We start from the raw sequence: 24510 nt of genomic DNA, 5'->3' as shown, positions 1-24510 counted from the left end.
ACCATGCTTTGGTTAATGATGTCAAATATTTTGATATGGATAACCACGCTGTTTTAATGGTCAAATGCTTGTCCTATGTAAAGTTTCCAGCATGTTTGGCGCTCATATACAAACATTAAACAATATAACCATGCTTTGGTTATGATGTCAAATATTTTGACATGGATAACCACGCTGTTTTAATGGTCAAATGCTTGTCCAATGTAAAGCCGGTTTCCAGCATGTTTGGCGCTTGTATTGCTTGTAAATTTTAGCTTGTAAATTTGAGCTAACTAAAAAATATTCAAAATTAAAGACAAATTACGGAAAAATTATTGGTGGGGCTAAAGCCCAGCGAGCCACCCTGCTCCGCGGTCCCAGAGTTTTGGACACCAGAGACCTGATTCAGACGTCAAATTTTGCACGTATTTTCGCAACAAGTGCAGTTCTATTTTAATAGTTCTTTTTAGAACTATACTTGCAGATACTCGAAGATAATCCAAAGCTTGAATCGTCCAGCTAAATCAGGCTATCTTAGGATTCGTCTATCGTCACGTACTTGTCATGAAAGATGCAATGTTTGATAAATTGAAATGAGCATCGTTTTAAATTTGAATGAAAACACAATCATAGTTTGCAAAATCGATTGTCATGTTCAATTACATCGCAACCATATTATATATAATGACATTTTAATAACATCATTAACATTTTACTGCAGCCAAACCGCCGATATTCTTTTTACATTAGTTTGTTTACTCTGTTACAATGTTTAACCAAAGTTTCGTTTATCAAAACCGTGCTAAATTGCATTAAAATGTGTACAAGCGTATTGTAAACAGTTCGCAGTTTCTCCCTCGGCTTTGGAGATTTGTATACAACTAAATAGCAAGAATTCCTTGTTCAAAAAGATTGCAAGAGGCTTGTGTGATATACCTGCCACGGAATTAGTTATTTCGGTCTGAGAATCGTGAGAATTTATTGATGGAAAGCTCGAAGATTTCTGTAGTTTCCGTCAATTCGGACGGTCGCAAAGATTACAGGGCACCAAAGTGTGCCCGATGTCGGATACACGGCGTGTCGTCGCTTTTGAAAGGTCACAAACGGTATTGTCGCTGGAGATATTGTAGCTGCCATCAGTGTAGGTTGATATCCGAGAGACAACGAGTGATGGCTGCCCAGGTCGCTTTCCGAAGACAACAGGCACAGGATGATGAGATGAAGGCAAAGTTTGGAGCAAGTTAGAGTGCGAGGGAGGGCTTTGTCGCACCAGGATACTTGCAAGGTTTAGCTGGTTGCTCCGAAATACGCCAGGATTATCCACTGCCTGGATCAGGTCAAGACTTTGACAGTAAGTGCTAAACTAACTTTATTTATACTGGATAGCTCTATCAGTTCTAAACTGTTCTTCCTAGAGGTCTAGTAAGGATCATCTCTTATTTATCCAGTGTTACTACAGGAGGAAACCTAAACTAAACTAACTTTATTTATACTGAATAGCTCTATCAGTCTTACACTGTTCTTCCTAGAGGTCCAGTAAAGATCATCTCTTATTGATCCAGTGTTACTACAGGAGGAAACCTAAACTAAACTAACTTTATTTATACTGGATACAATAGTTCTATCGGTTGAACATAGGTATGTACAATCGTGAAAAGGTTTTACAATTCGGAATATAACTTTAATTAAAAACGGTCATGGTAGAAATGATTAATGTTTCCCAGTTATTTTGCGGCTTCACTAATGATCCTTCATTAAACGCTAATGAAAGCAGCTTTGAATGACTTTTGTAAAAAAGATTATCTGTGTATTGATTTTTACACGAAAGTTATTTTTGTCTCTGTAGTAAATGGAAATGTGCTGAACTTTGAGAATATTGAAAAAGAAAGAACACCACCCGTCGAATCGGAAAACGGCGATGAAACTTCGCGTGGAAATCGTCCCGATAGTATTCCGTGTTCACGCAACGAAGATCTTCCCGAACATTCTCCGAGTTCACAATCGCCAAGCTCCGCACAGACTTCGTGCACTGCCATGGAAACGAATGTCGTTTTGTTAACAAAAGTGTTTCCACATGTCGAGAAACATATTTTAATGATAACCCTAAAAGCGTGTGGAAACAACTTGTTCAGAACAATTGAAACTCTTGTACAAAACAACAAGATGAGACAATGTACATTTCTATCCCCACGGGTACCTAATATACAACATCTACACCCAACAGTCCCTTCTCAATGCTTGTCCATGTTTCGACCGTTACCTTACACTCCTGGATTTACGAGCCCGCGCATGCCACCAACCAGCGGCCTCCAGTTCAACGCCTTATCCCACGGTCACGTGAACCCTCGTGGAACTAATGCCCTAGAGCTCAATTCCCGGATACTCAAGAGCCCGTACGCCTTCTCCGGAAACAAAAGTCCGTGGCGTCTTGCATTTTCTAATCAGCTGTCGTATAAGAGACCGTTGCTAGCATGGAATGTTGTCACACCGACTGGTCTAAGTGAAACTGGAGTTACAACAAACTGCATTGCATGTTTCAATGTTTTGAATGTTGGCGACAAATTCTGTATCCAATGTGGGAGAATGATTGCGAAGAATTATTAAAGCTTCTCGTGAAAGTTTTGTAAAGTTTGTTCAAGAATAAACGACGTTTTTTTGATGCGAGTCTCATTTTTTTGCATGTGTCTTTCCTGCTTGAAGCTCAAAAATAAAGCGTTCCTGCGAGCAGAAAATTTAAAGTTTTTTTCGTGAATTTCCTGTTAATCAGTTCAACATGTAACCTTCCAAACATTTCACTTCGTCGAAAGAAAGACCGGAGATAATTTCCTCAGAAAAAAAGCGAGAAATTCCGTCGGGAATTTTGAAAAACGATGCATGAGTGACTAAGAGTACTATTGCATTTAATTGCCTGAAAAAAGTGCCTTTAATGGTTTTAAACCGCGTAAATTTTTCTGTTTCACCAACAAGATTTTTAAATGACAACAAATAAGTTGGATACATCGTTGTTTTAAATTCTCGCATATGTAAAATTGCGCAGTTGCCTTTTTTGCGGTTGTTTTAAACCGTCCCACCCAAGAATCGCGATTTTTCATTGATGCAAGTCGAGCGTTCGCGTAGAATGCAGTTACTTCAAGCCTGGGGCTCAATATATTGATGTAAAGTTTATGAAGAAGATTTCAGAAATTGCGGACTTGGTTTTCGACCAAGTTCCGTATTATACGATTCACGCATCACATTCACAACTCATACCCCGGCTGGTATGCTGAGCTCCACTTCGTTCATGGCATCTTTTAAATGATATCCACTTTATTTATAAAACTATTCACTTCAGCGCTTGTGCTAAATAGGTGGGGTTCAGCTAACGAAGGGAGTAATTACGTTCTCTGCTTGAACGCCCGTGATCAGCTAACCATGAACAAAACGGTTAAACCTGAACGCTCTTGTGAACTTGCAACCAGCTCGAAACGTTCCTTTGTGGCAGCCTAGTTTACTTTCTACTGACATGTTCACTAACAAAATCAAGGTAAGTTCGTTAAGCGTACTCTCTTGAACTGCGAAATATTACTTAGATTTCTCTACTCGTTTTTAAGGTGAACTTTTCGCCTTAAAATCGGCGACAATTCTCGTCGCACTAATTTTAGTTTTTGAACGGAGCTTTCCTCTTATAATTGTATCAAGTACTAATTACCCCCCTAATTGAGAATATCAACCGTTCTAATCTGTAATTGTTACTTTTTTAGAACTCGTATGCCGTAAATGAAACGGTTAACTCGACAGACCGCGGCCACAAACAATTTTGCTGAAGCAAGTTTGCTTTGATTCACGGGGTTAACGAGTGCTCATTGAATTGTGGTGAGTCTAATTCAATTCCACTTTTTGTAACAATGCAACGAATAACAACAACGCTGAAATAATTCGACAATTTTTTTTAACTATTGTGCAAAGTATGCTGCCGCCAGAAAACGGGCCGATTTTCGCCGCGCGGGATTTTCACATATGTGATTGACAATATTACATAGTTTTGAAGAGAGGAACAATAGCTTTTCGGTTTTGTAACCTGTTTACACTTGCAAACGCACCAGTTTTGTTTCAACTTCTACCTGTTTTGAAAAATTATCCCGAGCTCTTTGACGGCGTTCGAGAAATCGCAAGAACGCAAGGTTTTGCGCGAGATTTCAGCGACTTTTATGAAACGTACCGCTGGGATTTGTGATTTTTTTTTCGAAGCAATCGCATCGAAGTTTATGTTTGTCGCAATCGAAGTTGAAAATTCATTGAAGCGTTCAGGCGTCGTATGGTCGAGCTGAGCAGCTTATGAATTATAAATTAGCCGATAAAAAGCCTTTCAAATGTTGTGATGTTAGCCAACCGTAGGGAGAAGGCATTATGCCATTAAACAGCAACAAAGCTGCCTTAAACGGGGCAGCGTGACGATCTAAAGGATGGCTTAACACGAAATAAAACGCATGGCATGGCTTAAGGTGTTTCAACAACGCGTTTTTCTCGGGAAGAATTGCTTAATATGGTAAAAATCTTTGTGTCGGCTTGCTTAATCTCTTGCTCTTGAGGTAAGCTGTAATTTTTTAAAATATTTTTGCCTAATTCGCGTGACTTTGCGTCGAACTTTTTTCGTATAGACGTTTGGGGGAAATTTGGTTGGTTTATACGAGAAAATCGAAAGCTTTGATTTCCCTCATTTACATAAGAATACCATTTGGCAGGACCTGACAAAGTGTCAGCAGGTTATAACGATATCTCAACTTTAACTTTACCGTTTGAGTGTTGTAAACTTTACAAATCACAATTTTTACCGAGAAATTGTACGCTTTGAATACTACTAAAAGAAAAAAATAGATTTCCGCTGGATATCCATAAAGAACTTGGTAAAAATAAAAATATGATTTAAATGAAATCAAAGTGGTATTTTTAGCGGCTTTCTATTTCATTAAAATAATTTTCTGTGTTTCGTTTTTAAATTTCATTGTTCGATGTCAGGTTTCGAAAATTAATGAGAAAACCCACATACTTTCTTTAGTATTTCTTACAAATGGGGACTTTATGCTAATTCGTATGCAAAGTAGCTATTTATGTGACAAAAGTATTATCGATAGTTCTATATTTTGTTTTTGTGACCTACACAACCCGCTGTGTCAGCAGGTAGTCCGAGCTACCTTTGATTATTTTTGTTTTTGCGTTTGTTTCTAAATCTTTGCCGTTTGCTTTCGCGCGCGAAACGCTACAATCTTGGTCTCCGAGGAATATAAAACCATCTCGCCATAGACGGAGTAAGATGCGAAGTAGATAGTCCTATATCGCTTTGCTATACCATAGCTATTATGGGTTACCTAGGATCTACAAGATACAGTGGAATATCGTTTTGTTTATCTACTAAATAGCGAAACTTTCAACCAATGGATCGAGTCCTTAAGGCCCTGTTACATGGTGCAATTTTTCCTGCAACTTGCAATGCAATTCTTCTTTTGAGAGATGTAAATTTGGCAACTACCAAACTTTTGTCTTTATTACACTCCATGGCGTATCTTACACTTACATTTTGAAGACTCTTTACATCTTTTAAAAGTAGAATTGCATTGCATGTTGCAAAAAATAATTGCGCCGTGTAACAGGGCCTTTAGCATTGGTTCGAGCAAAATTCAAAAGTATAGTTCATCTGGATACATTGCAAGCCAAACGAACAGGGCACTTTCAAATAGTTTTGTTCACTCGTCCAACAACAGCGCCGTTCCACTGTTGAGTAATTTCGTCTAGTATTACGCGAAAACTATAAAACAGTAAAGCCTCTTCTCCACTAGGTGAATTTATTCGCGCGAACAGATAAAAAGTAGGAAGCGATTCTACTCTTTCGCGGCGAATTTTTTTGCAAACCAACCACATCACCGGATTTCAGATATCGCTTCGCGTCGCACGAATAAATTCGCCTAGTGGAAAACGGGCTTAAAGTATGTGGACATTAGATCTTATATGGCAACTGTCAATCATTCATGGTACTCCGTACTTAGTAATTGGCTTGCGCCTTGCGATAATCTGGGGCAATCCTCTGTTACTCTGGTAAATTCTTAAATATGTTTGTTTAAACCAGAAATGTTTGCTTTAAGTCAGATTTTTTCGGTCATATCTCTGTCACATTGAAGTTAATCTAATCCAAGACTAATCTTGGCCGTGAATCCGTTGTTTGTGATTAGCATTTGGGACGAAATGGATTTAGAAATAATGGTTAAACTCCTATTTAGGATTAGAGCTAAACTAGTGTTATAATCCATTCTGTTGTAGATTTCAACGACGACTACTAACGAGAACTCAGGAGCTGCTGGGAGGGGAATGCCGCATCGTGGTACGAGATAAAACCCTATACGATAATAGCTGCTAACAAACCCCGCGACCTCGACTACAACTGGAACGATAAAAAGGAACACTTAAACACTTATAATGGCCAAATATTTGCCGTTTTCGTCATGAGTAGTTGCTTTTTCGATAACGACTTCAAATTTCTACGCCAAATAGCAATTTTCAGTGGCTTCTGTTTGATGTGCGGTCACTCAAAGTCAAGTCTTTTAGTTAAAAAATCCGAAAAACTATTTTGGCTTCAGGCAAATGTGGACATTTTTATCACCAGTTGTTTCGTTCCAGTTGTGTCAGAGTTGAACGAAAGGGACTTGAATTTACCCTTCGTCGTTCCCTCTTTCACCACCTTTCTATCCCAATATCCCCTTTAGTGTTCTTCACAATCCCCAATAGTCTCGTTGTTCCCAAATGTACCAAAATATTTTTCTTTCTCTCAAGGACCCGGCGGAGTAAACCAACTCGGAGGCGTCTTCGTCAACGGCCGGCCGCTGCCGGACTATATGCGTCAAAGGATCGTAGAGCTGGCGCATGTTGGCGTACGACCCTCGGAGATATCTCGGCAGCTCCTCGTCTCACACGGTTGCGTTAGCAAGATCCTCGGCCGGTACTACGAGACCGGTTCGGTCCGGCCCGGCGCGATCGGAGGCAGCAAGCCCAAAGTCGCTACGCCGAAGGTAGTCGAGAAAATCCTCGAGTATAAGGACAAGAATCCTTGCATCTTCGCCTGGGAGATCCGAAATAACCTTCTCAACGATGGCGTCTGCGAGAAGGCAAATGTACCGAGCGTCAGCTCTATAAATAGAATATTACGCAACAACGTGGCGGAGAAGGAGGCAAAAGCTGCGCATGACAAAGCGAGGGCTGAAGCTCAAATGCAGGCTCAGATTCAGCAGATCCACATGCACGCAGGCGCAGCGTCCTTTCCCCAGCAGCAGTTTAGTTTCACCCTCCCGCAAAATATGTTCCCGAACGGGCTGACCGCCTTTGCAAACAGCGCATCCCTGGACTCGAGTCAATTACAGCAGTTCCAAACCTCTGAGCAGGCGCACAATCCTGAGAATATCGTACATGAAGTATCACGTGCCCTGAAACGTAAGTGTAATTGTGTTGTTCACGCATATGATGGACTCAAAGGTTTGGAGGGCATTTTTCTCACCTGAGTTTGCGTACACTGAGAAGCAGATTTAGAGCGAGTTTACTTTATTTCAAGCCTTTTTACACGATTCAGCTTTGTCGGATCTAATTCACTTCTGACGTATGGAATGTAGTCTGTTATTGATAAAGCAGTACTGCATTGGCTTCGTTGATTTCCTTCGCATATATTTTGCAAGTCAACAGACTATAAGGCATCCATCAGAAGTGAATTGGATCCGACATAATTGGGTATGTTTAAAATTGGGTTTAATCTTACATTAACTGGGGATTTTCTTTGATATCTTCAGGTGATCACATTGAAAGTGGTCACGGTCAGATTTCGCCCACCTCTCGCAAGGATAGTGACGATTCTGACGACACGGCAACAGGGAGCCCGGGAAGCAGCAGCGGCAGCAGTAGTACGAGTACCGGCGAACACGTCCGAGAGAGGAAACGACGACTGTCGACGAACAGCGACGAGGACGAACACGGATTAAACGGAGATCTGAACGGTAATGACCTCGTGAAGGTCACGCGGCGCTCGCCAAAGGAACACGTGGATAGTGGCCACGAGACTAAAAGAATAAAACTCGATGACCAAACGGCTAAAAATAGAAATGAGGTAAGCATTTTTGGGATTGGAGATGAAGAAAATACTCTGAGGTTTTTGAGAGATTTTTCAAACGACGATGTTTATTTTTTTTATTCAAACAGAGTACCCAAAAAATATCACCGACGTGGATCAAGTATTTCCCAGCAGGTATAGCGGTCAATGGAGGCAGTCTCAATGGCTTGAGTCCGCTGAGTGACTTCCAAGGCCTGGGCAGCGGTCTAAACGGACTAACAAACGGCTTTGCTGGAATAAACACGATCAATGGACTGGGGACGATTAACGGCTTAGCGACGATCAACACAACCGCTGGTAATTTTGCTATTAATACTGCTGGCGGATCTACAAATGGCATAAGCCCGGTGAATGGACCAAATCAGGCGCGGGTCAATCAAATAAACGGGTTTGCGGGTTTGAACACGATCAACGGGATTACTGGTGTTAGTGGTCTCCAGGGGATCAACACGATCAACGGTATAGGATTGAATGGGATAAACGCGACTTTCGGGAACGGTTTGAGTAACATGTCAACTTTAAATGGTCTGAGCGGGTTTCAAACGGATAATGGGAACACTAATGGACTGAGCGGTACAGGTGAGGGTATCCAATGGTCGCATAATCCTATTGTTTGTTTCTCTGATGCAATTCTCACAAACGGCAACGCGCAGCAGCCGAGTAACGGTGGGGCACGAACAACGACGATCATTCCCGAAGTACAGTTTCCATTTGCGCTCGCGTCTCGCATGGACGCGCAAACAGGCTCCAATACGTCGTGCACCTCGGTTTACGCTCCCGTAAGCACGAACGGAGGAAAAACAACCACGTTTGCTGTATCGAATCAAATCGCAAACGGATTTCCAACCGTCCAACTCTCGAGACAAATTGGAAACGATTTTAATGCACCAATCATGAAGCTTGTCAATACACCGACATTTTTGCCTGTGAGACCATGAAATTACGGTTAAATGTCGCTAAATGCTAAAAATGCGGTTGGGGCTAGATGTTTTCTCTTGGAATGTTTCCTGAATGTTGGCAAATAAACAAATATCACGGGTTTTTTCACAACAGAGAATAGCTTGTAGAATAATGCGACGTAAATTAATATCAGAATGTTCTCGTGTTTTGTAATTTGTCCTTTTGCGAGCTTATCAAATAGTTTTTTGCCGAAACAACTTGTTAAAGATCTTCGAATTTCGACAACTTCAACGCTATCATGAGCCTTAAAATATTTGCGCAAAATTAGCATAATCTACGGTAATCATTTTCCTCGTGTTCCCACGTCACGTGTGGGTCCAAAAACGGTGAAAAACCAAACCTTTGCCAGCAGACAATAGGAAGAAACATGTTTCGAGAAAAAATATGTTTTTCGGAGCATGTTTCTTCCTACGTGTTTGGCATTTGCTTCATTTTGGGAAACATGGCTAGGAGGTAATATTTTCAATCATTGGCCCTAACTTGCCGAGGTTTACTCTTGGCTTTTGTGATATTGTTACTACATAGACTGTAGTGTAGCGTGTTGAACAGCAAATAACATTGTAACTAGCAAACGAAAAACACAGCAGAAATAGGGAGATACGGTCTCCAAATTATGAGAAGAATTTACACATTGAAAGTTTGTTCGGAAGTAAAAATCATCTCCGATCAAATAAAACAAAAATTTTAGTATGAAAAATAGAATAGAATATATTTTATTACAAGCCTTAGCGAGGTCTTATTTGGTAATAATTCCATGCTCGGTCAATCCTAAATACACGAATTTAATCCTTGAGATTAGGTTAGGATTAGGGTTAAATTTAGGATTAAGGTTAACCATAATCAACCAGAAACCTAATCTAAGATGTAATCCTAACCTAATCCTATTTATTGAACATGGAATTATTACCTTATTTCTTCTAAAACGAAGTAAATTTTAAGGTAATCTCAATGATTATCAAGAATGTAGTTTTATGGTCCAGTTTCTTGATACTGGATGCGACTCAGCTGAATGTGAATGGAATAAAGAGATTATTTTTGCATCGATAAACGTTAGTATAAATTTTAGTGCTTTATCCCTGTTTCCCAGTATGTGACTAACGGTAATCCAATCCTTGGGTACACTTTAATCCCGGATTAAAATTAATCGTCATTTTGAAGCGTCCTGCCATCCATGAGCGTCACGTGCTTCTATTAATCATAACAACGAGTTAAAGAAAATGGCAGGAAAAAGAGGGTCGTAACTCGAAAGGTGGACTTTTAAGATTTTATTCAATGTAACTCGAGAAAATCGATGGAGGAAGATGATGAATTGCTGCCCGCCGTTTCAAGCTCGCCTCTGTTTGGTATTGCCCACAGAGAACATCTGCTTTCCTTGTACGATAGTCAAACTCTCAGAGACAAACGTAGACGGTTGATTATCGCTACATTTGCTGTAATATTCTGCTGCATAACAGCTTCAAATTCTGTCCTAGGTCCGTTCTTTCCTCTGAAAGTAAGTGAATTGTCTGTGTAGCTTCCATTTGCTTTATATTTGAATTCTTTCAGATTATTATTATATGAAGTGTAAACTTCCTATTTGCTATCCACATCCTGGTGTAATAGAGGTCAGAAGGGAAGCACTTACGTTCCCTTCAAGTGGGGACACATAAATTTCCCTCAGATTTCACTCCATTTTTACACGCATTTTTTCCATTTATTTTTTCATTCTTGAAACTTCGGATATGGAATTTCTTTCTGCGTCTTTTAGGTAAATATTAATAGCTCCTTTACCGCGATATTGAGCAAAAACACCCGCCGAATTCGAGCTAAATAAGAAATATTTTTGTTCGTCAGGAATTCGATTGCATAACTTCACTATATAGATCAGGGGCCGGTTGTATCAAAGCCGGATAGCGCTATCCGCCGGATAGTGATTTTTTCAACCGTTCTAAAAATGCTCGAGAAGCGATAAAATTTCAGCTTGGAAGCAACAATTATTGAAGAGGATCTTCAATTTAGGAATACTAAGATTTAATCAAAGTTGTAGCAAATAACGGGCGATTTTGAAGCGATTGAAAAAACCACTATCACTTCTTTGTGTCACTTCGAGTACCCCACGCGTGGTATTTTCCCGCGGGCGCGAAGCTGGATTATTGCGCAACATCAGAATTTGGAACACGATTTGCAACTTTTGTTGCACCACAACAAAGCAAGAAGTGCCAAGAACGACATCCGTTGCAGCGTCGGATGAATTCTGCCTTGTTGCTTGTAAATTGATAAAAAAACAGATCATTTTCTGCGAGTTTTAAAAGAAAATATGGCAGACAAACATCGCGGGAATGACTCAATCGTTCAAGAAGAGGTTGAACCGCTTTTGAACAAAACTCCAGCTACAAGGCAGCTCTCCAAGAACACTATTAAAACAAGAAAAAAGTTAACGGTTCTAACATTTGCAATCATTTATATAACTATCGCAGCGTCGTATTCGGTTATCGCTCCTTTTTATCCCACAGAAGTGAGTTCATGATGTACATCACGTATTTGACGTGAATTGACTTGAAAGTGTTCATCTCGACACGTGTGTTTTTATTTCTTTTTTACAGTTTTGTTCACGTTTAATTTTCTTCATCTTCAGGCAAATGAAAAGGGTGCAGGTAGTAATGTTGTCGGTTTTATATTTGGTATCTTTGCGCTGGTTAGTGTTATCGTTTCCCCGTTGGTCGGCAGTTGGGTATGTTGCATTTTTCAAATATTTTTGTTGTGCCACAGACCCTATATCAGCTGTTTTGTTCTCTGAATCTTTGCCTTATTTTTGGAAGAGTTATAATATCACTTTGGTAATACATGTGTTCATGCATTTTAATTTAAACTGTCAAAGACTCAGAAATGCCAGGGTGCAAACCTCAACGTTTGGTGCTCTGAGGTTGCTGTCCAAATAAGATTAACTTGTGTGCCAGAGGCTTATTTAGATGCTTTGATGAGTTTATGGGTGATTTCGTAAGGGATGTGGAACAGTGGAAGACCTTTTGCGAAAAAAACCAACATGCAATGCACCTAGGGATAGTTATTGTTCAAAGGCTTTAACAACTGAGCAGTACTTAATATTATTTCGATTTATCCACTGTACTGTTTAAGCTGTTTAAGCCTTTGGAACAACAGTGGGCCATTGTCATTAAACATGCAAGCAAAGAATTCAAACATGCAAGCTAGCACACAACAACTGGTACTATGAAGATGAAAACATTACTCTTTCCCTAATTTCTTTTGATATTTTTTGAAGATACCAACAGTTGGCATCCGCTTCTTCTTGTTCAATGGGATTTTTATCATTGGCGTCTCTGAGTTTTTATTTGGGTAAGGAAAACTACCAACTCAATTTATTCCTGTTGTCCTGGCCTTCTTAAAAATGAGAAAACAAGGGTTAGAATCCACCATCTTTTTTGTTTAGTCTTTATTTTTTTTTATTAAAAGATTTTTAGATAAAATGCCAAACAGGACTCTCTTCATAACATTCTCATTTGTGATACGAGTGTTCGATGGCGTCGGTGGTGCATGGGCAATGACGGCTGCTGTTGCGTATTTGGCTCAGTGCTTTCCAGACAATGTTGGCAGCGTCATGGTAAAAGCAAGATTCATTACTTTTCCCTACAATGTCCCCTTAAACTTCATCCTATTTGAGTTTTGATTTGGTTTCTAGGGCAGTCTAGAATTATTCAGTGGACTTGGCTTAACATTGGGGCCACTTATTGGCGGTGTTTTATACGAGGTATTAGAGGCTTAAATTTGACATAAAAGCAAATACATTACGATTTTTTTATAAGAATTTGTATTGCAAACAGTTTGTGAATCTTATACTGTACATGTGTTTTATAGTATGGTGGTTTTGGAACGCCATTTTTTGTCCTGGCGGGATTGATTCTTCTCACACTACCTGTGTGCATATGTATTCTTCCAAAGGTCCATGATGGTATGATTTTCAAGAATTAATTCAACAATGATTTGTGATATACCAATTCCCATTTGATTGCATTATCAAATGTGTTTTCATTGGTCACATGTGTTTTCATTCTCAACAGCTGGTGAATCAGAAGAGGGAAGTACTGATGCAACCCTTTGGAAGTTTCTTAAAATACCAGCATTTGATATCATAGGTAAATAGTATGTTGTTTATGTACATTGTGAGCTAGAGGAGTCAATTAACTTCTAGCAAGTTCAACTCTAAAAAACTATTCCACTTATTTCAGTTTCTTTAATAGTTTTGACTCCTTTTCATTGCCTTTTTTTGTAGTTATGACAATTGTAACTGGAGGAATGGCAATTGGAATTATTGAACCCACATTGGCTCCTCACTTGAAGGATGAGGTGAAGCACTAAACAATGTTCATTACTATCCACCTAATACCACCATATATCACAGGATACTATCATATGATCATTATGATTGCCATTGTGATTGCTATCTTTCACCTTGTGAAATTCTACTTACCATTCCACTCATAAACATTCATTATTTGTATAATGTCGTCACTGCTACCTACTTCATTACTATGTGCTCCTGTTCCTTGCAGTTCAACATAACAAGCAGTACAAAAATTGGTTTGCTTTTCTTCTTGTTCTGTGGTTGCTATGCATTATTTGCCCCATTATTTGGATGGATTGCTGATAAGACGGTTTGTATGATTTTGAAATTTGTCTTCATTTATACTGGATAGTTTTATCAGTTCTAAACTGTTCTTCCTAGAGGCCCAGTAAGGATCATCTCTTATTGATCCAGTGTTACTACAGGAGGAAACCTAAACTAAACTAACTTTATTTATACTGGATAGCTCTATCAGTTCTAAACTGTTCTTCCTAGAGGCCCAGTAAGGATAATCTCTTATTGATCCAGTGTTAATTACTACAGGATGAAACCTAAACTAAACTAACTTTATTTATACTGGATAGCTCTATCAGTTCTAAACTGTTCTTCCTAGAGTTCCAGTAAGGATCATCTCTTATTGATCCAGTGTTACTACAGGAGGAAACCTAAACTAAACTAACTTTATATATACTGGATAGCTCTATCAGTTCTAAACTGTTCTACCTAGAGTTCCAGTAAGGATCATCTCTTATTGATCCAGTGTTACTACAGGAGAAAACCTAAACTAAACTAACTTTATTTATACTGGATAGCTCTATCAGTTCTAAACTGTTCTTCCTAGAGGCCCAGTAAGGATCATCTCTTATTGATCCAGTGTTACTACAGGAGGAAACCTAAACTAAACTAACTTTATTTGTACTGGATAGCTCTATCAGTTCTAAACTGTTCTTCCTAGAGGTCCAGTAAGGATCATCTCTTATTGATCCAGTGTTACTACAGGAGGAAACCTAAACTAAACTAACTTTATTTATACTGGATAGCTCTATCAGCATCAGTTCTAAACTGTTCCATATAGCAGCAGATCCAGTTTAACATTTTATTTCTTTTCCTCAGAGTCCAAGATGGGTGATGTTGCTCGGGAGTTTAGTTTGTGCGTGTAGTTTCTTTCTCTTGGGCCCAGTACCATTTTCGTTCATGCCAAAGTAAGTTGCCCACAAAACCATTCATAACACTAGATTTACCTACCATCACTTATTCAAGACTCTTTTTATAAAACCAGAAAGCTGTGGTTGGTCGGCCTATCGTTAGGTTTGATGGGATTATCGATTGGCCCGATGATGGTTCCCGGCATATCAGAGCTAGAGAATATTGTCAAGTATGTTAAACACTCAAAGTTTGTTTCGCTATTCATGCGAGGGGCCAGCACCTCCTCTGTGCCAGCACTTATCATGATATTCGCTGTCAATCATTTCCTATCAGGTTACGGGTGTCCGGGAGGTGTACATACCAGGAATGTGGGGGGGGAAGATGTCTTTTTTAACTATGTCATTATATTCACGCTTCCTTATAAGAGGGAAATTATTTCTGAACCAGCATCATTCTGACTTTTAGTTTTTCTTTTATACCAGAGCCCGTGGTTTCTCCATTGATCTTGCAACACACGGGATTGTCTCAGGCGTATTTGGATCGGCATTTAATGTCGGGTAAATTTTCGCACGAAATTTATATCGTAACTGTGTCATGTAACCTGTTATTAACCAGCTTCTTCCTAACCTAATTTCATCTCGTTTAGCGCGTTTTTTGGCCCAACTTTGAGCGGCGTTTTTACTCATTATCTTCACTTCAATTGGACGTGTACGGTTAGTAAATTAGTTAATAGACTTGATTCATTGTAGTTAGGCTACAAAACCTTATGTTCATGTCTGACCAGTGAAAAATCTATCTTTCTCTTTGTTAAATAAAGGGCTTTGGCTGTATACTTTTGTTACAGGTTTGTGATTATATTAAGTATGAACGTAACTGTATTATTGGTAACTTGATTTTTATGATTTATAGCAATTGTTTTTCGCATTCATTTTAGACTGCACTTCTTCTTGGTCTTATATTATCTGGAAGTTCTGTACCTTCTAAAAAATTGTAAGTTGAAACATGGTGCTAAGTACCATTAGGTTACCATTAATCTCGATAACACTTCACTATCATTCTGGCAGGGTGGTACCAGAAGAACCGACTCGGATAAGTCGCAGCTAACAGATGGTCGCAATTCAAACACTGTTCAGACGTAGCCAGTGGACGCCAAGTACTAGTGTTACAATTTTAGCTAAGTGCCGTCAGCAGCCCTGACGGAATAGTTCAAAATATTTTATTAATAATGCGCTGAAATCGCACACCATGTTCGACAGACGCCTCACAGCAAGGTTTAGCGTCACTGACATTGTTGTTGACTGCACTGGCAGGCTAACGATGGTTGATGAAGGATGTTTGAAGGGTAGAAGAAGTAATGACAGAGGACATTGAATGTTAATCAATGCACGCGAGGGGATAAAGAGGGAATTATTTGGATAAGCCATACTCATTCATATATTTGTACTTAAAATATATTTTGAATTTAGTTATAAAGATTGAGAGAAGATCGCATTCCTAACCTCGTTATGTATTTTAAAACTATGTTGCCGGGCATTATCCAAATTGGTAAAGGAAAGAAGCACCTAGCTCCGTATTTCAGTCGATGTCCGCCGGAATGTTTCGGAATCACGTGTGACATAAACTCTGAACATGCGCATTCCTTGCTGAAAATAAAGGTGCACATTTTTAGGGAATCTTTGCTGCTTATTGCCAAAAGAAAATGTTTTGGAAAAATGCTTTAAAAAGCAATAAAACTGCAGTTTTGGAGCTTGCAAACTATTTAAGAGGATCCTCAGTATTGTAATACTTAGACTTTTCGACCATAATGAGAGATAATGAGACATTGTTTAAGGATTTAAAGGGCGGTGAAATTAATTAAAGGACTTTGTATTTTGGCCCCCAGTCTCGCGCGGTTTTAATTGTTGGCAGTGAGTTTGTAGAAGCAGCTCAAATTTGTTCATTAATTTGTTGTTTTTTTGCTTTAATTCTTTGACGATTTTGCTTGTTTTTTCCTCAGCAAAGCGGTAAGTTGTATTGGAAGAAGAATACGTAAGAAAATGTTGCTTAGGTAGTATTTCTTGTGCGAAAAGCGTTTGAATTCAGGTGCCCGTATGCAATATATATTTAAATCTCGTATTATTAAACTGTTTTTTGGTACTTTTTTGGCGAGTAAAAGTTTGTGAAAGCCCTTAAAATAACTGTATTGTAGAAATGTGCATATTAGGATCTCAAAACGTCTAAAACTATAGTTCACCACAATCAAAATGGATTTAAATTCGTGGTCTATATGCAAGGCAGGTCAAGCACGCAATTCAATATAAACAAAACATAACGAAGAATTAGACAGTTGCAGATATACTTTTTGGTAGAACTGCAGGGAGATTTTTGGAGGAACCTCTTGTTCAGAACTACTGTTTTACTTGGCAATTAAACCAAGCCCTATGTATAGTGATGACCATGTTTATGTCTGTCCTTTCAGACAATGCAAAGGTTACTTCACTTGCCAAGGGTATTTTCACTTGGTCGTCAACCAGCAAGAACGTATCTCAGACCAGCTTCCCTACAAATTTTCCAAACTGCTCCTATCAATCATCAAACTCCACCATCCCATCGCCATGTCTCGACCACCCCAACCCATGGAAACCCGAACCCCAAAGAGCTCCGGGATGCCTGGGGGAAACCAAGCTTTGATGTCGCCGAAATGAAACACGTCTTGGACCACGACAACCATGAGATGCGCGACAGCTGCCGAGAATTTCTGTCAGGCAACCTCATGAAACCACAATACAACATCTCTATTGATAAAGAGCGAGAATTAGCCTTGCAAAGACTTAAGGCAATGTGTGATAATGATTACATATCGGTTCTAGACTTTCGTAACAACCCGTTGCGGATTTTTGCCGCACATGAGCTCTCTGCCGTGGTTGACCCAGCCATGACAACAAAAATGACAGTCCAGTTCAATTTGTTTGGTGGTACAGTTCTCAAACTTGGCACGGAGCGTCACCATGAAAAATTATTACCAGGTACTGTATCAATCCTTGGGCCTTATATTGACTGTATTTTAGGCACAAAATTAATACGTACTTTTTTAAACATGAATTCTGACTAAGAAGTGCTGTGTCATCTCATTCTCAACAAACTTAATATTCCTTGCCCAACACCCCCATGACCTAGATATGCCAAACACCTCTACAGAACCACAATGGATCTACTCATTTCTGCTTTTTTTAGTACTTTATTTAACTCCTTCTTATGTGAGATGATTTTACTTCAATAGAAAAGCACTGCCATCGATATCTAGTGGGTTAACTTGGGTAAACAAAGGTAAATTTGACAATGTTTACCAAGTTAATTTGTCATTTCACTGTGTAACTCCAAGGTATCGACACTTTGGAAGATGTTGGATGTTTTGGTCTCACAGAACTTGGCTATGGAAACAATGCTGTTGAAATGGAGACAACAGCCACATACGACAAAGAGACGCAGGAGTTTATAGTAAACACACCCACAACACTGGCTCAGAAATACTGGATCACCAATGGTGCATTACATGCCCAGCACTGTGTAGTATTTGCACAGTTGTTGGTTGGTGGTGAAAATCATGGTAGGTTGGAGGTAGTTCGGATGTTTAGAGTAATTCAATATATTCTGATGTTTAGAATAAAGTGCTTTGCCCTTCCCTTGAAATTACTTTTCCTCACCCCCCTGCCCAAACATGCATGGCCTTGGCCCCTCCCCTAAAACAGTTCCTTTCCTCCAACTACCCCCTGTCTTCCCTATAAAAGTTCCTTTCCTTCAACTCCCCCCCCCCTTTCAGATGTGCCTTTTCTCCAACCCTGCAAAAGTCCTTCGCATCCAACCCCACCCCCCCCTCCCAGAAGAATTGCTTTGAACTTCTTGTCCAACCCCTCCCAAAACTGCTTTGTCTTCCACCGGGTGTTGGAAAGTACTTTGCTAAGAGATATGAAAGATGAACCAATCGGACATAATAACAGGTTCTTAATACATTCTATGTTAGGAATTCACGGTGTGTTGGTGCGAATTCGCGATGATGATCTCAAAACCATGCCTGGTGTGCGGGTGGAAGATATGGGGTAGGTCACCTTCCAGCATCATTTTTTATTCCGTTATTTTTCCGCGTTTGACGTCATTATAAGAAAAGTCTATTAATCAGTGCACAGGTACGACAGCATCAGTGTGACCATATATGGATATTTTATAACCAAAGCTGCTCAAAATCTAGTTAGTTGCTCCCTCCTGGTATAAATTTTGTAATTATTAAAATCAGGTTTGGCCGTTTATGTGCATCTGACCGAATCTAGTGATAAAAATTACCAGATCTGGTCACACTAGACAGAATATACCTTATCAAAATCTCGCAAAATCTAACAGCATAATATATTACGTCTAGAAGAATGTAAGATAATGGCCGACCAGTTTTTACTGTGAAAATAACGCAAAATATGACAGCATATATTTTTTTCATAAAAGTGAAACTAGTTTGACCCCCGGAGATGACTCGAAAAATGACATAATATAGTTTTTCCGGCAAGATCATCTTTGAATGTTTTTTGTTTTTGTTGGATGGATAATAAAACAGCGTTTTATTGATGTTTCGCTACTGTCATTTGCAGACATAAAATGGGTCTTAATGGCGTGGACAACGCTAAATTGTTCTTCGACAACGTCAGAGTTCCGCGCGAAAACCTGCTCAACCGGTACTCTGACGTCAACGAGGATGGCTCGTTCCAGTCCTCTATCAAGGGGAACCGCTCGCGGTTCTTGACTGTCGCTGACCAACTGTTGTCCGGGCGCATATGCATCGCCAGCATGTGTCAAGGGGCCGCCAAAGCCTCGTTGACAATCGCCACGAGATACGCGTCAACTCGGCTCACCGTCGGTCCCCGAGGTAAATCCGACACTCCCATTCTCAACTATCAGCTGCAACAGCGCGCCTTGCTGCCGCTTTTCGCAAGGACTTATGGGATAAACTTTGCACTCGACTATGTCAAAGACCGCTGGGCCAACCAAAAAGCTGACGGCTCGGAACATCCAGAAATTGTTACCATGTGTTGCGTCATCAAACCGCTGGCTTCATGGAATATCGGCGATGTCGTTTCGGTGTCACGTGAACGCTGCGGGGGGCAAGGTTTTCTCTCCTGCAACAGGTTCGGCACGTTCCTAGGCAACGCTCATGCGGCGATGACCGCTGAAGGAGATAACAGCGTGCTCATGCAGAAAGTTGCCAAAGAGAGGTTGGCTGTTTTCAAGCCTCAAACGTTGGGGCAAAGCAGGGACGTGGATTTGCAAGATGTTGATTCTCTTCACTTCTTGTTGCAAAAGAGAGAAGATTTGTTGTTTATGCAGTTGGGAAAGAGGTTGCAAGCCGCTGGCAAAGAGGGTAAGAGAAAGTGAGGTTCATATGTAGTAATGTAGAGAGTAACTACTGTGTTTGGTAGAGTCAAACTAGAAGCAGTCTTCTCACATGTGACTGAGGTGAAATTATAATCACACAACTGCATATTACAGGAATCAAACCTCAGTCACAGAGATGAAAGACACATGTACTAACCACTGTGTTTGGTAGAGTCAAACTAGAAGCAATCTTCTCACATGTGACTGAGGTGAAATTATAATCACACAACTGCATATTACAGAAATCAAACCTCAGTCACAGAGATGAAAGACACATGTATTAACCACTGTGTTTAATAGAGTCAAACTAGAAGAACTCTTCTCACATGTGACTGAGGTGAAATTATAATCACACAACTGCATATTACAGAAGTCAAACCTCAGTCACAGAGATAAAAGACACATGTATTAACCACTGTGTTTGGTAGAGTCAAACTAGAAGCACTCTTCTCACATGTGACTGAGGTGAAATTATAATCACACAACTGCATATTACAGAAGGCAAACCTCAGTCACAAAGATGAAAGACACATGTATTAACCACTGTGTTTGGTAGAGTCAAATTATAAGCACTCTTCTCACATGTGACTGAGGTGAAATTATAATCAGACAACTGCATATTAGTATATTACAGAAATCAAACCTCAGTTCACAGAGATGAAAGACACATGTACCAACCACTGTGTTTGAATAAAATTAATCACCCAACTGCATATTACATTAATTTTAATTCTCAGAAGACCTACTTAAAGAGATGAAAGATGAATATATTTGAAAGATACATGCATGTGGTTGCACATTCCCGCATATGGTAGCAATCAAGCCTCGCTAATATTAATTAACCATATATTATGATATTGTCCATTAGCTGCTAGCATTCAACATTGAGGACTTTTGAAGGACCTTTCATAGTTGTCTGGGTTCTGTGCAAACTTCAGACACAATAGTATTTCACTGGCGTGTGTTTATTTCACTTGGGTCGTTGATGAAATCTGCTGTAACTAATTTTTTTTCATTTTTCAAGGCCTCTTCGAAACCTGGATGTACCAGGCGAGCGACAACATCCAAGCCGCAGCGAGAGCTTTTGGTGAGAGATTGATCAGCGAACGGTTTATGGCTGTCGCAGAAAACGCCAGCGCAGGCAACAAACAAATCGTGAATCTTTTGCATCGCTTGTACGTCATCGATATACTGGAAAAAGATCTCGGTTGGTGCTTACTCGCCCAAGTCCTTCCCGCCGCCGAGGCTGCCAAGGTCAACGAAGAGGCCGCTGACCTATGTGCACAGCTGGCGCCGAACGCTATGGCACTTTGCGACGCGTTTGCTTTGCCCGATGAAATGCTGTCCGCGCCCATCGCGAGAGACTGGGTCGAGTACAACGTCCACGATAACCTTGGGGAGTTGTTGTGAATGACGTAATCGGTAAGCTACGTAAATGACGTCACCTTTGATGCAGTAAACTTGCGGTGTATTGAGGATTTCTCCTCTCTGTTTTTGTACAGGTTTTTTCGTGTGAAACGAACTCAAACGGACATTAGTTAAATGCACATTTTTTTCTTCACGTTGTCTTTGACGTCACAGGAGCATAATCACGTGGACGTGGAGTATCCCAGTAATATTTACTGTCTAGAATTCATGTAATTCTCTTGTATAGGTTTGCAATGTACTACGTAGTTTCAATTAAATAAACGTTCTGTTGCACAAATTTCCTTTGCGGGTGTGTGCGGGTATTGTGTGCGGGTGTGAACAAGGCTGCGGGCATGTGGGTACCCCCCCTGGGGATATTTTGCTATATTCGAGGAAGGTTTGATGACGGATCCCATTCAAAGTGGGTAATAATTACTCTCAAATAATTGTATGTACGGTAAATCCTGACTACACCACTTGATTCTTAATTTTTTTTGTCCAAAATCATGCGTGTAATGCAAGAATAGACAATGAACTTCCCAGGGTTATATTTGCGCATCTTACAAGATTTACAATCAAACTGGGGCCGGTTGTTCGAAAGGCGTTTAGCTTGACGGTGGATAAGCCAGAGTTTAAAATTACTCTCATACATCTTGTGAATGACTCAATCTGCATCTTACGCATTAAATATGTACTTCCATTGACAATTAAGCTATTTACATCGAAATATTTCAGCTCAGTTGTTCAATAAATATATAGTTTTGCTTTCCATTTTGAACTTATCCACCGCTCAAGCTAAACGCCTTTCGAACAACCGGCCCCTGAGCAGTAACACTTTAAGTTGTTCGTTTAATCCACTGAGCTATAATGTTTAATCGTTTTAGTTGTGGCATCTTTCTCATGCTTTAATGCATGCTAACGCTAATCAGGCATTAATGCTGATTGCTGAAACCATTTAATCCATTTTAATTCTATAAGGTGACATCAGAACCGGTGAATTAAGGTTGTAAGTTTTATCCTTTTATAGCAAGAGATATATCACGCTTGCGTACTATATTAAATCAAGGGTAATAGGTCAAAGAAACTGCCTGAGGTCGGTTGTTATCAAGCCCGTTCAGCTTAAACGGTGGTTAAGTTCAATGATAGAAAAGTAAGTATATCGTTTTATTCAACAAGCAAACTAAATGTTTTTAACCTTAATACAAAGATACTGTTTACAACTACACATTCAGTGTATAATATTCAAGTTGACTCATTCAAGAGAGATGAAAGAGTGTTAGTTTAATTTTGACCTGTCCACCGTTTAAGCTAAACGGGCTTGATACAACCAGCCCTTCAATTAAAAAAACCCGAAAGGGTCTTTTGATCCCGGTGCTAAACTAATGCGTGATTTACCGGATTATCTGTGACTGTCCTAAGTCTCACGGCGAGGATATGAAAATATTCTCCAACCCGGCATCCGTCAAAATATCAAATATGGCATGCGTGGAATTAGTGATAAAACAATCAAGCTTTCATGCCATGAGGCCTGATCTCACTGAAACTCAAAATCCAATCTCTGGCTAAGATTAAAGAAATTTCCGAAACGACTTGAAGGGCAAAAGTGGCAACCATCTGTCGGCGGAATGCGTTTTTTTTTTAAAAAAACTTATTTTGACATTGCCAAGCTTTGAAAGCTGCTTACGGGAGCATGAATCTCCCTTTTGCCATGAATTTTCGTTCTGGAAAAGGTTTTTGAGGGTTTATCGAGTAAAAACAATTAGAAGCTGTTATTTCCGCAACTTAGCACAGCTTTATTGCCTCGCTCAATTTCATGTCAAAATTATCGTTAGTAAACCCCATCGATGATTGAGATGTTAATTGCGCGTTCACTGAGGCAATTAACTCATTTGCATATTTTCCATCACTTGATTGTGAGTTAATATTAGCGCGTGAATTATCGTTTGTACATCGAGCATATTTGAACTCGCGTCTTGCATCAAGCATTTGTACGAATGTCTTATAAATGATCCGATACTTCGGGCAATCTGCGATCGTACGTGGCCGAATTTAGCGGGACTTTTTTATCACAGATTATTTTTGTGAAATGCGCGATTAGAATCAGTCAGCGCGCTAAAGTTGACATGACGTCTTAATATCAAAACAACGCTATTGCGATGAATTTTTTGCTTTTCTCCTAAATTAAACCTTAATGAAAGCGATAACCCGCTATGCAGCGTTGAGTAATAATGTCGATAATCATTTTTGGTCGCCTCCCGGGGAAATTTAGTGTAAGCGCGCATGATTAGCTGAGCCGTGTTGACATTATGATGAACGAGGAGACACTGTGGGAACATGCCTTCAATCTGAAGGAAATCTCAGAAGCACGCGTCAAGCGCAAATTCACCCAAAGCTAGACGTACGTGTGGTCTAGTGAAGCTAGTTCTCTGCATCGATTGAAGTGGTCTCTGAGCGCACTTGAGATATCGCACGCACGTTTGAGACGACTTTTCCAGGTTGTTGAGATGCCAATCACGACAGTTCATTGTAGAATGTATTTATTTTGTTGTGGTTTGTCTTTGAACTACCTGAAAAAGATATCTCAAACGTGTTAGTCCAGTGTAGGTACTGCAATAAACTCTTGTGGTTTGTGTCTGAACTACAGTGGAAAGATATCTTTTGTGTGGTGTTCCAGTGTTGTGGTTTGTGTCTGAACTACCTAAGAAAAATATCTCAAACGTGGTGGTTCAGTGTAGGTTGTATTCTACAATAAGTTGTCGTGGTTTGTGTCTGAACTACCTGAGAAAGATATCTCAAACGTGGTTGTTCAGTGTAGGTAGTATTCTACAATAAACTGTCGTGGTTTGTGTCTGAACTACCTGAAAAAGATGTCTCAAACGTGGTTGTTCAGTGTAGGTAATATTCTACAATAAACTGTCGTGGTTTGTGCCTGAACTACCTGAGAAAGATATCTCAAACGTGGTGGTCCAGTGTAGGTAGTATTCTAGAATAAGCTGTATATTCTCTGTTGTGTTTTTGAACTGACAGAGAACTTCCTGCATAGATTTTTCCTCTTTTGAAAACGAAATGCTTTGCTCTTAACATCTTTTATCATACTAATTTACGAATCTTACATGTTTTAATTGCAGTAAATTCCTTGATGGCCTTTCATATTATCCAC

General features: G+C 39.8%; 3 protein-coding genes across 5 annotated transcripts; all 3 read left to right on the top strand.

The window, feature by feature from the left end:
* The first annotated feature begins 1234 nt into the window (after nucleotides 1–1234).
* LOC114528642 lies at nucleotides 1235–10110 on the top strand. Of its 2 annotated transcripts, XM_028550316.1 has the most exons (7): nucleotides 1235–1330; nucleotides 1826–3502; nucleotides 3720–3831; nucleotides 6271–6331; nucleotides 6781–7434; nucleotides 7785–8098; nucleotides 8191–10110. In XM_028550316.1, exons 4-7 carry the CDS (start codon nucleotides 6319–6321, stop codon nucleotides 9037–9039), a joined length of 1830 nt encoding a protein of 609 aa, XP_028406117.1. In that variant the 5' UTR covers nucleotides 1235–1330; nucleotides 1826–3502; nucleotides 3720–3831; nucleotides 6271–6318; the 3' UTR covers nucleotides 9040–10110. The 2 variants fall into 2 exon arrangements, with proteins under 2 accessions (XP_028406117.1, XP_028406116.1); XM_028550315.1 differs by having other exon boundaries at nucleotides 1826–3831.
* Nucleotides 10111–10245: 135 nt separating this feature from the next.
* Nucleotides 10246–16165, top strand: LOC114528643 (MFS-type transporter SLC18B1-like). Of its 2 annotated transcripts, none has more exons than XM_028550317.1 (16): nucleotides 10246–10553; nucleotides 11676–11771; nucleotides 12321–12394; nucleotides 12512–12659; nucleotides 12738–12806; nucleotides 12914–13007; nucleotides 13117–13191; nucleotides 13329–13402; nucleotides 13609–13710; nucleotides 14514–14602; nucleotides 14680–14775; nucleotides 15029–15103; nucleotides 15193–15259; nucleotides 15364–15390; nucleotides 15481–15536; nucleotides 15611–16165. In XM_028550317.1, exons 1-16 carry the CDS (start codon nucleotides 10353–10355, stop codon nucleotides 15648–15650), a joined length of 1383 nt encoding a protein of 460 aa, XP_028406118.1. In that variant the 5' UTR covers nucleotides 10246–10352; the 3' UTR covers nucleotides 15651–16165. The 2 variants fall into 2 exon arrangements, with proteins under 2 accessions (XP_028406118.1, XP_028406119.1); XM_028550318.1 differs by lacking the exon at nucleotides 10246–10553 and adding an exon at nucleotides 11091–11555 and having other exon boundaries at nucleotides 15611–16163.
* A 248-nt stretch (nucleotides 16166–16413) lies between these two features.
* On the top strand, nucleotides 16414–21648 carry LOC114528641 (acyl-coenzyme A oxidase 3, peroxisomal-like). Its single transcript, XM_028550314.1, has 7 exons — nucleotides 16414–16549; nucleotides 17005–17551; nucleotides 17908–18132; nucleotides 18547–18622; nucleotides 19163–19929; nucleotides 20968–21365; nucleotides 21446–21648. The coding sequence occupies exons 2-6, from the start codon at nucleotides 17008–17010 to the stop codon at nucleotides 21351–21353; spliced, it is 1998 nt and encodes a 665-aa protein (XP_028406115.1). The 5' UTR covers nucleotides 16414–16549; nucleotides 17005–17007; the 3' UTR covers nucleotides 21354–21365; nucleotides 21446–21648.
* Nucleotides 21649–24510: the final 2862 nt, after the last annotated feature.

Source organism: Dendronephthya gigantea, unplaced genomic scaffold (genome assembly GCF_004324835.1).
Source record: "Dendronephthya gigantea isolate DGI-Jeju-01 unplaced genomic scaffold, DenGig_1.0 000050F, whole genome shotgun sequence".
In the NCBI taxonomy this organism is placed as follows: Eukaryota; Metazoa; Cnidaria; class Anthozoa; order Malacalcyonacea; family Nephtheidae; genus Dendronephthya; species Dendronephthya gigantea.
This window is presented reverse-complemented; position numbering and strand designations above follow the sequence as displayed.

Bases quoted from the DNA above. Each gene is read 5' to 3' on its own strand.
- LOC114528642 (XM_028550316.1), top strand. The intron at 7,435-7,784 runs GTAAGTGTAATT...TGATATCTTCAG, and splicing joins AGTATCACGTGCCCTGAAAC to GTGATCACATTGAAAGTGGT. The intron at 8,099-8,190 runs GTAAGCATTTTT...TTATTCAAACAG, and splicing joins CGGCTAAAAATAGAAATGAG to AGTACCCAAAAAATATCACC.
- LOC114528641 (XM_028550314.1), top strand. From the start codon at position 17,008: ATGCAAAGGTTACTTCACTTGCCAAGGGTATTTTCACTTGGTCGTCAA. The intron at 18,623-19,162 runs GTAGGTCACCTT...TGTCATTTGCAG, and splicing joins GTGCGGGTGGAAGATATGGG to ACATAAAATGGGTCTTAATG. The intron at 19,930-20,967 runs GTAAGAGAAAGT...TCATTTTTCAAG, and splicing joins GCAAGCCGCTGGCAAAGAGG to GCCTCTTCGAAACCTGGATG.
- LOC114528643 (XM_028550317.1), top strand. From the start codon at position 10,353: ATGGAGGAAGATGATGAATTGCTGCCCGCCGTTTCAAGCTCGCCTCTG. The intron at 12,395-12,511 runs GTAAGGAAAACT...TTTTATTAAAAG, and splicing joins GTCTCTGAGTTTTTATTTGG to ATTTTTAGATAAAATGCCAA. The intron at 13,711-14,513 runs GTTTGTATGATT...TCTTTTCCTCAG, and splicing joins GATGGATTGCTGATAAGACG to AGTCCAAGATGGGTGATGTT.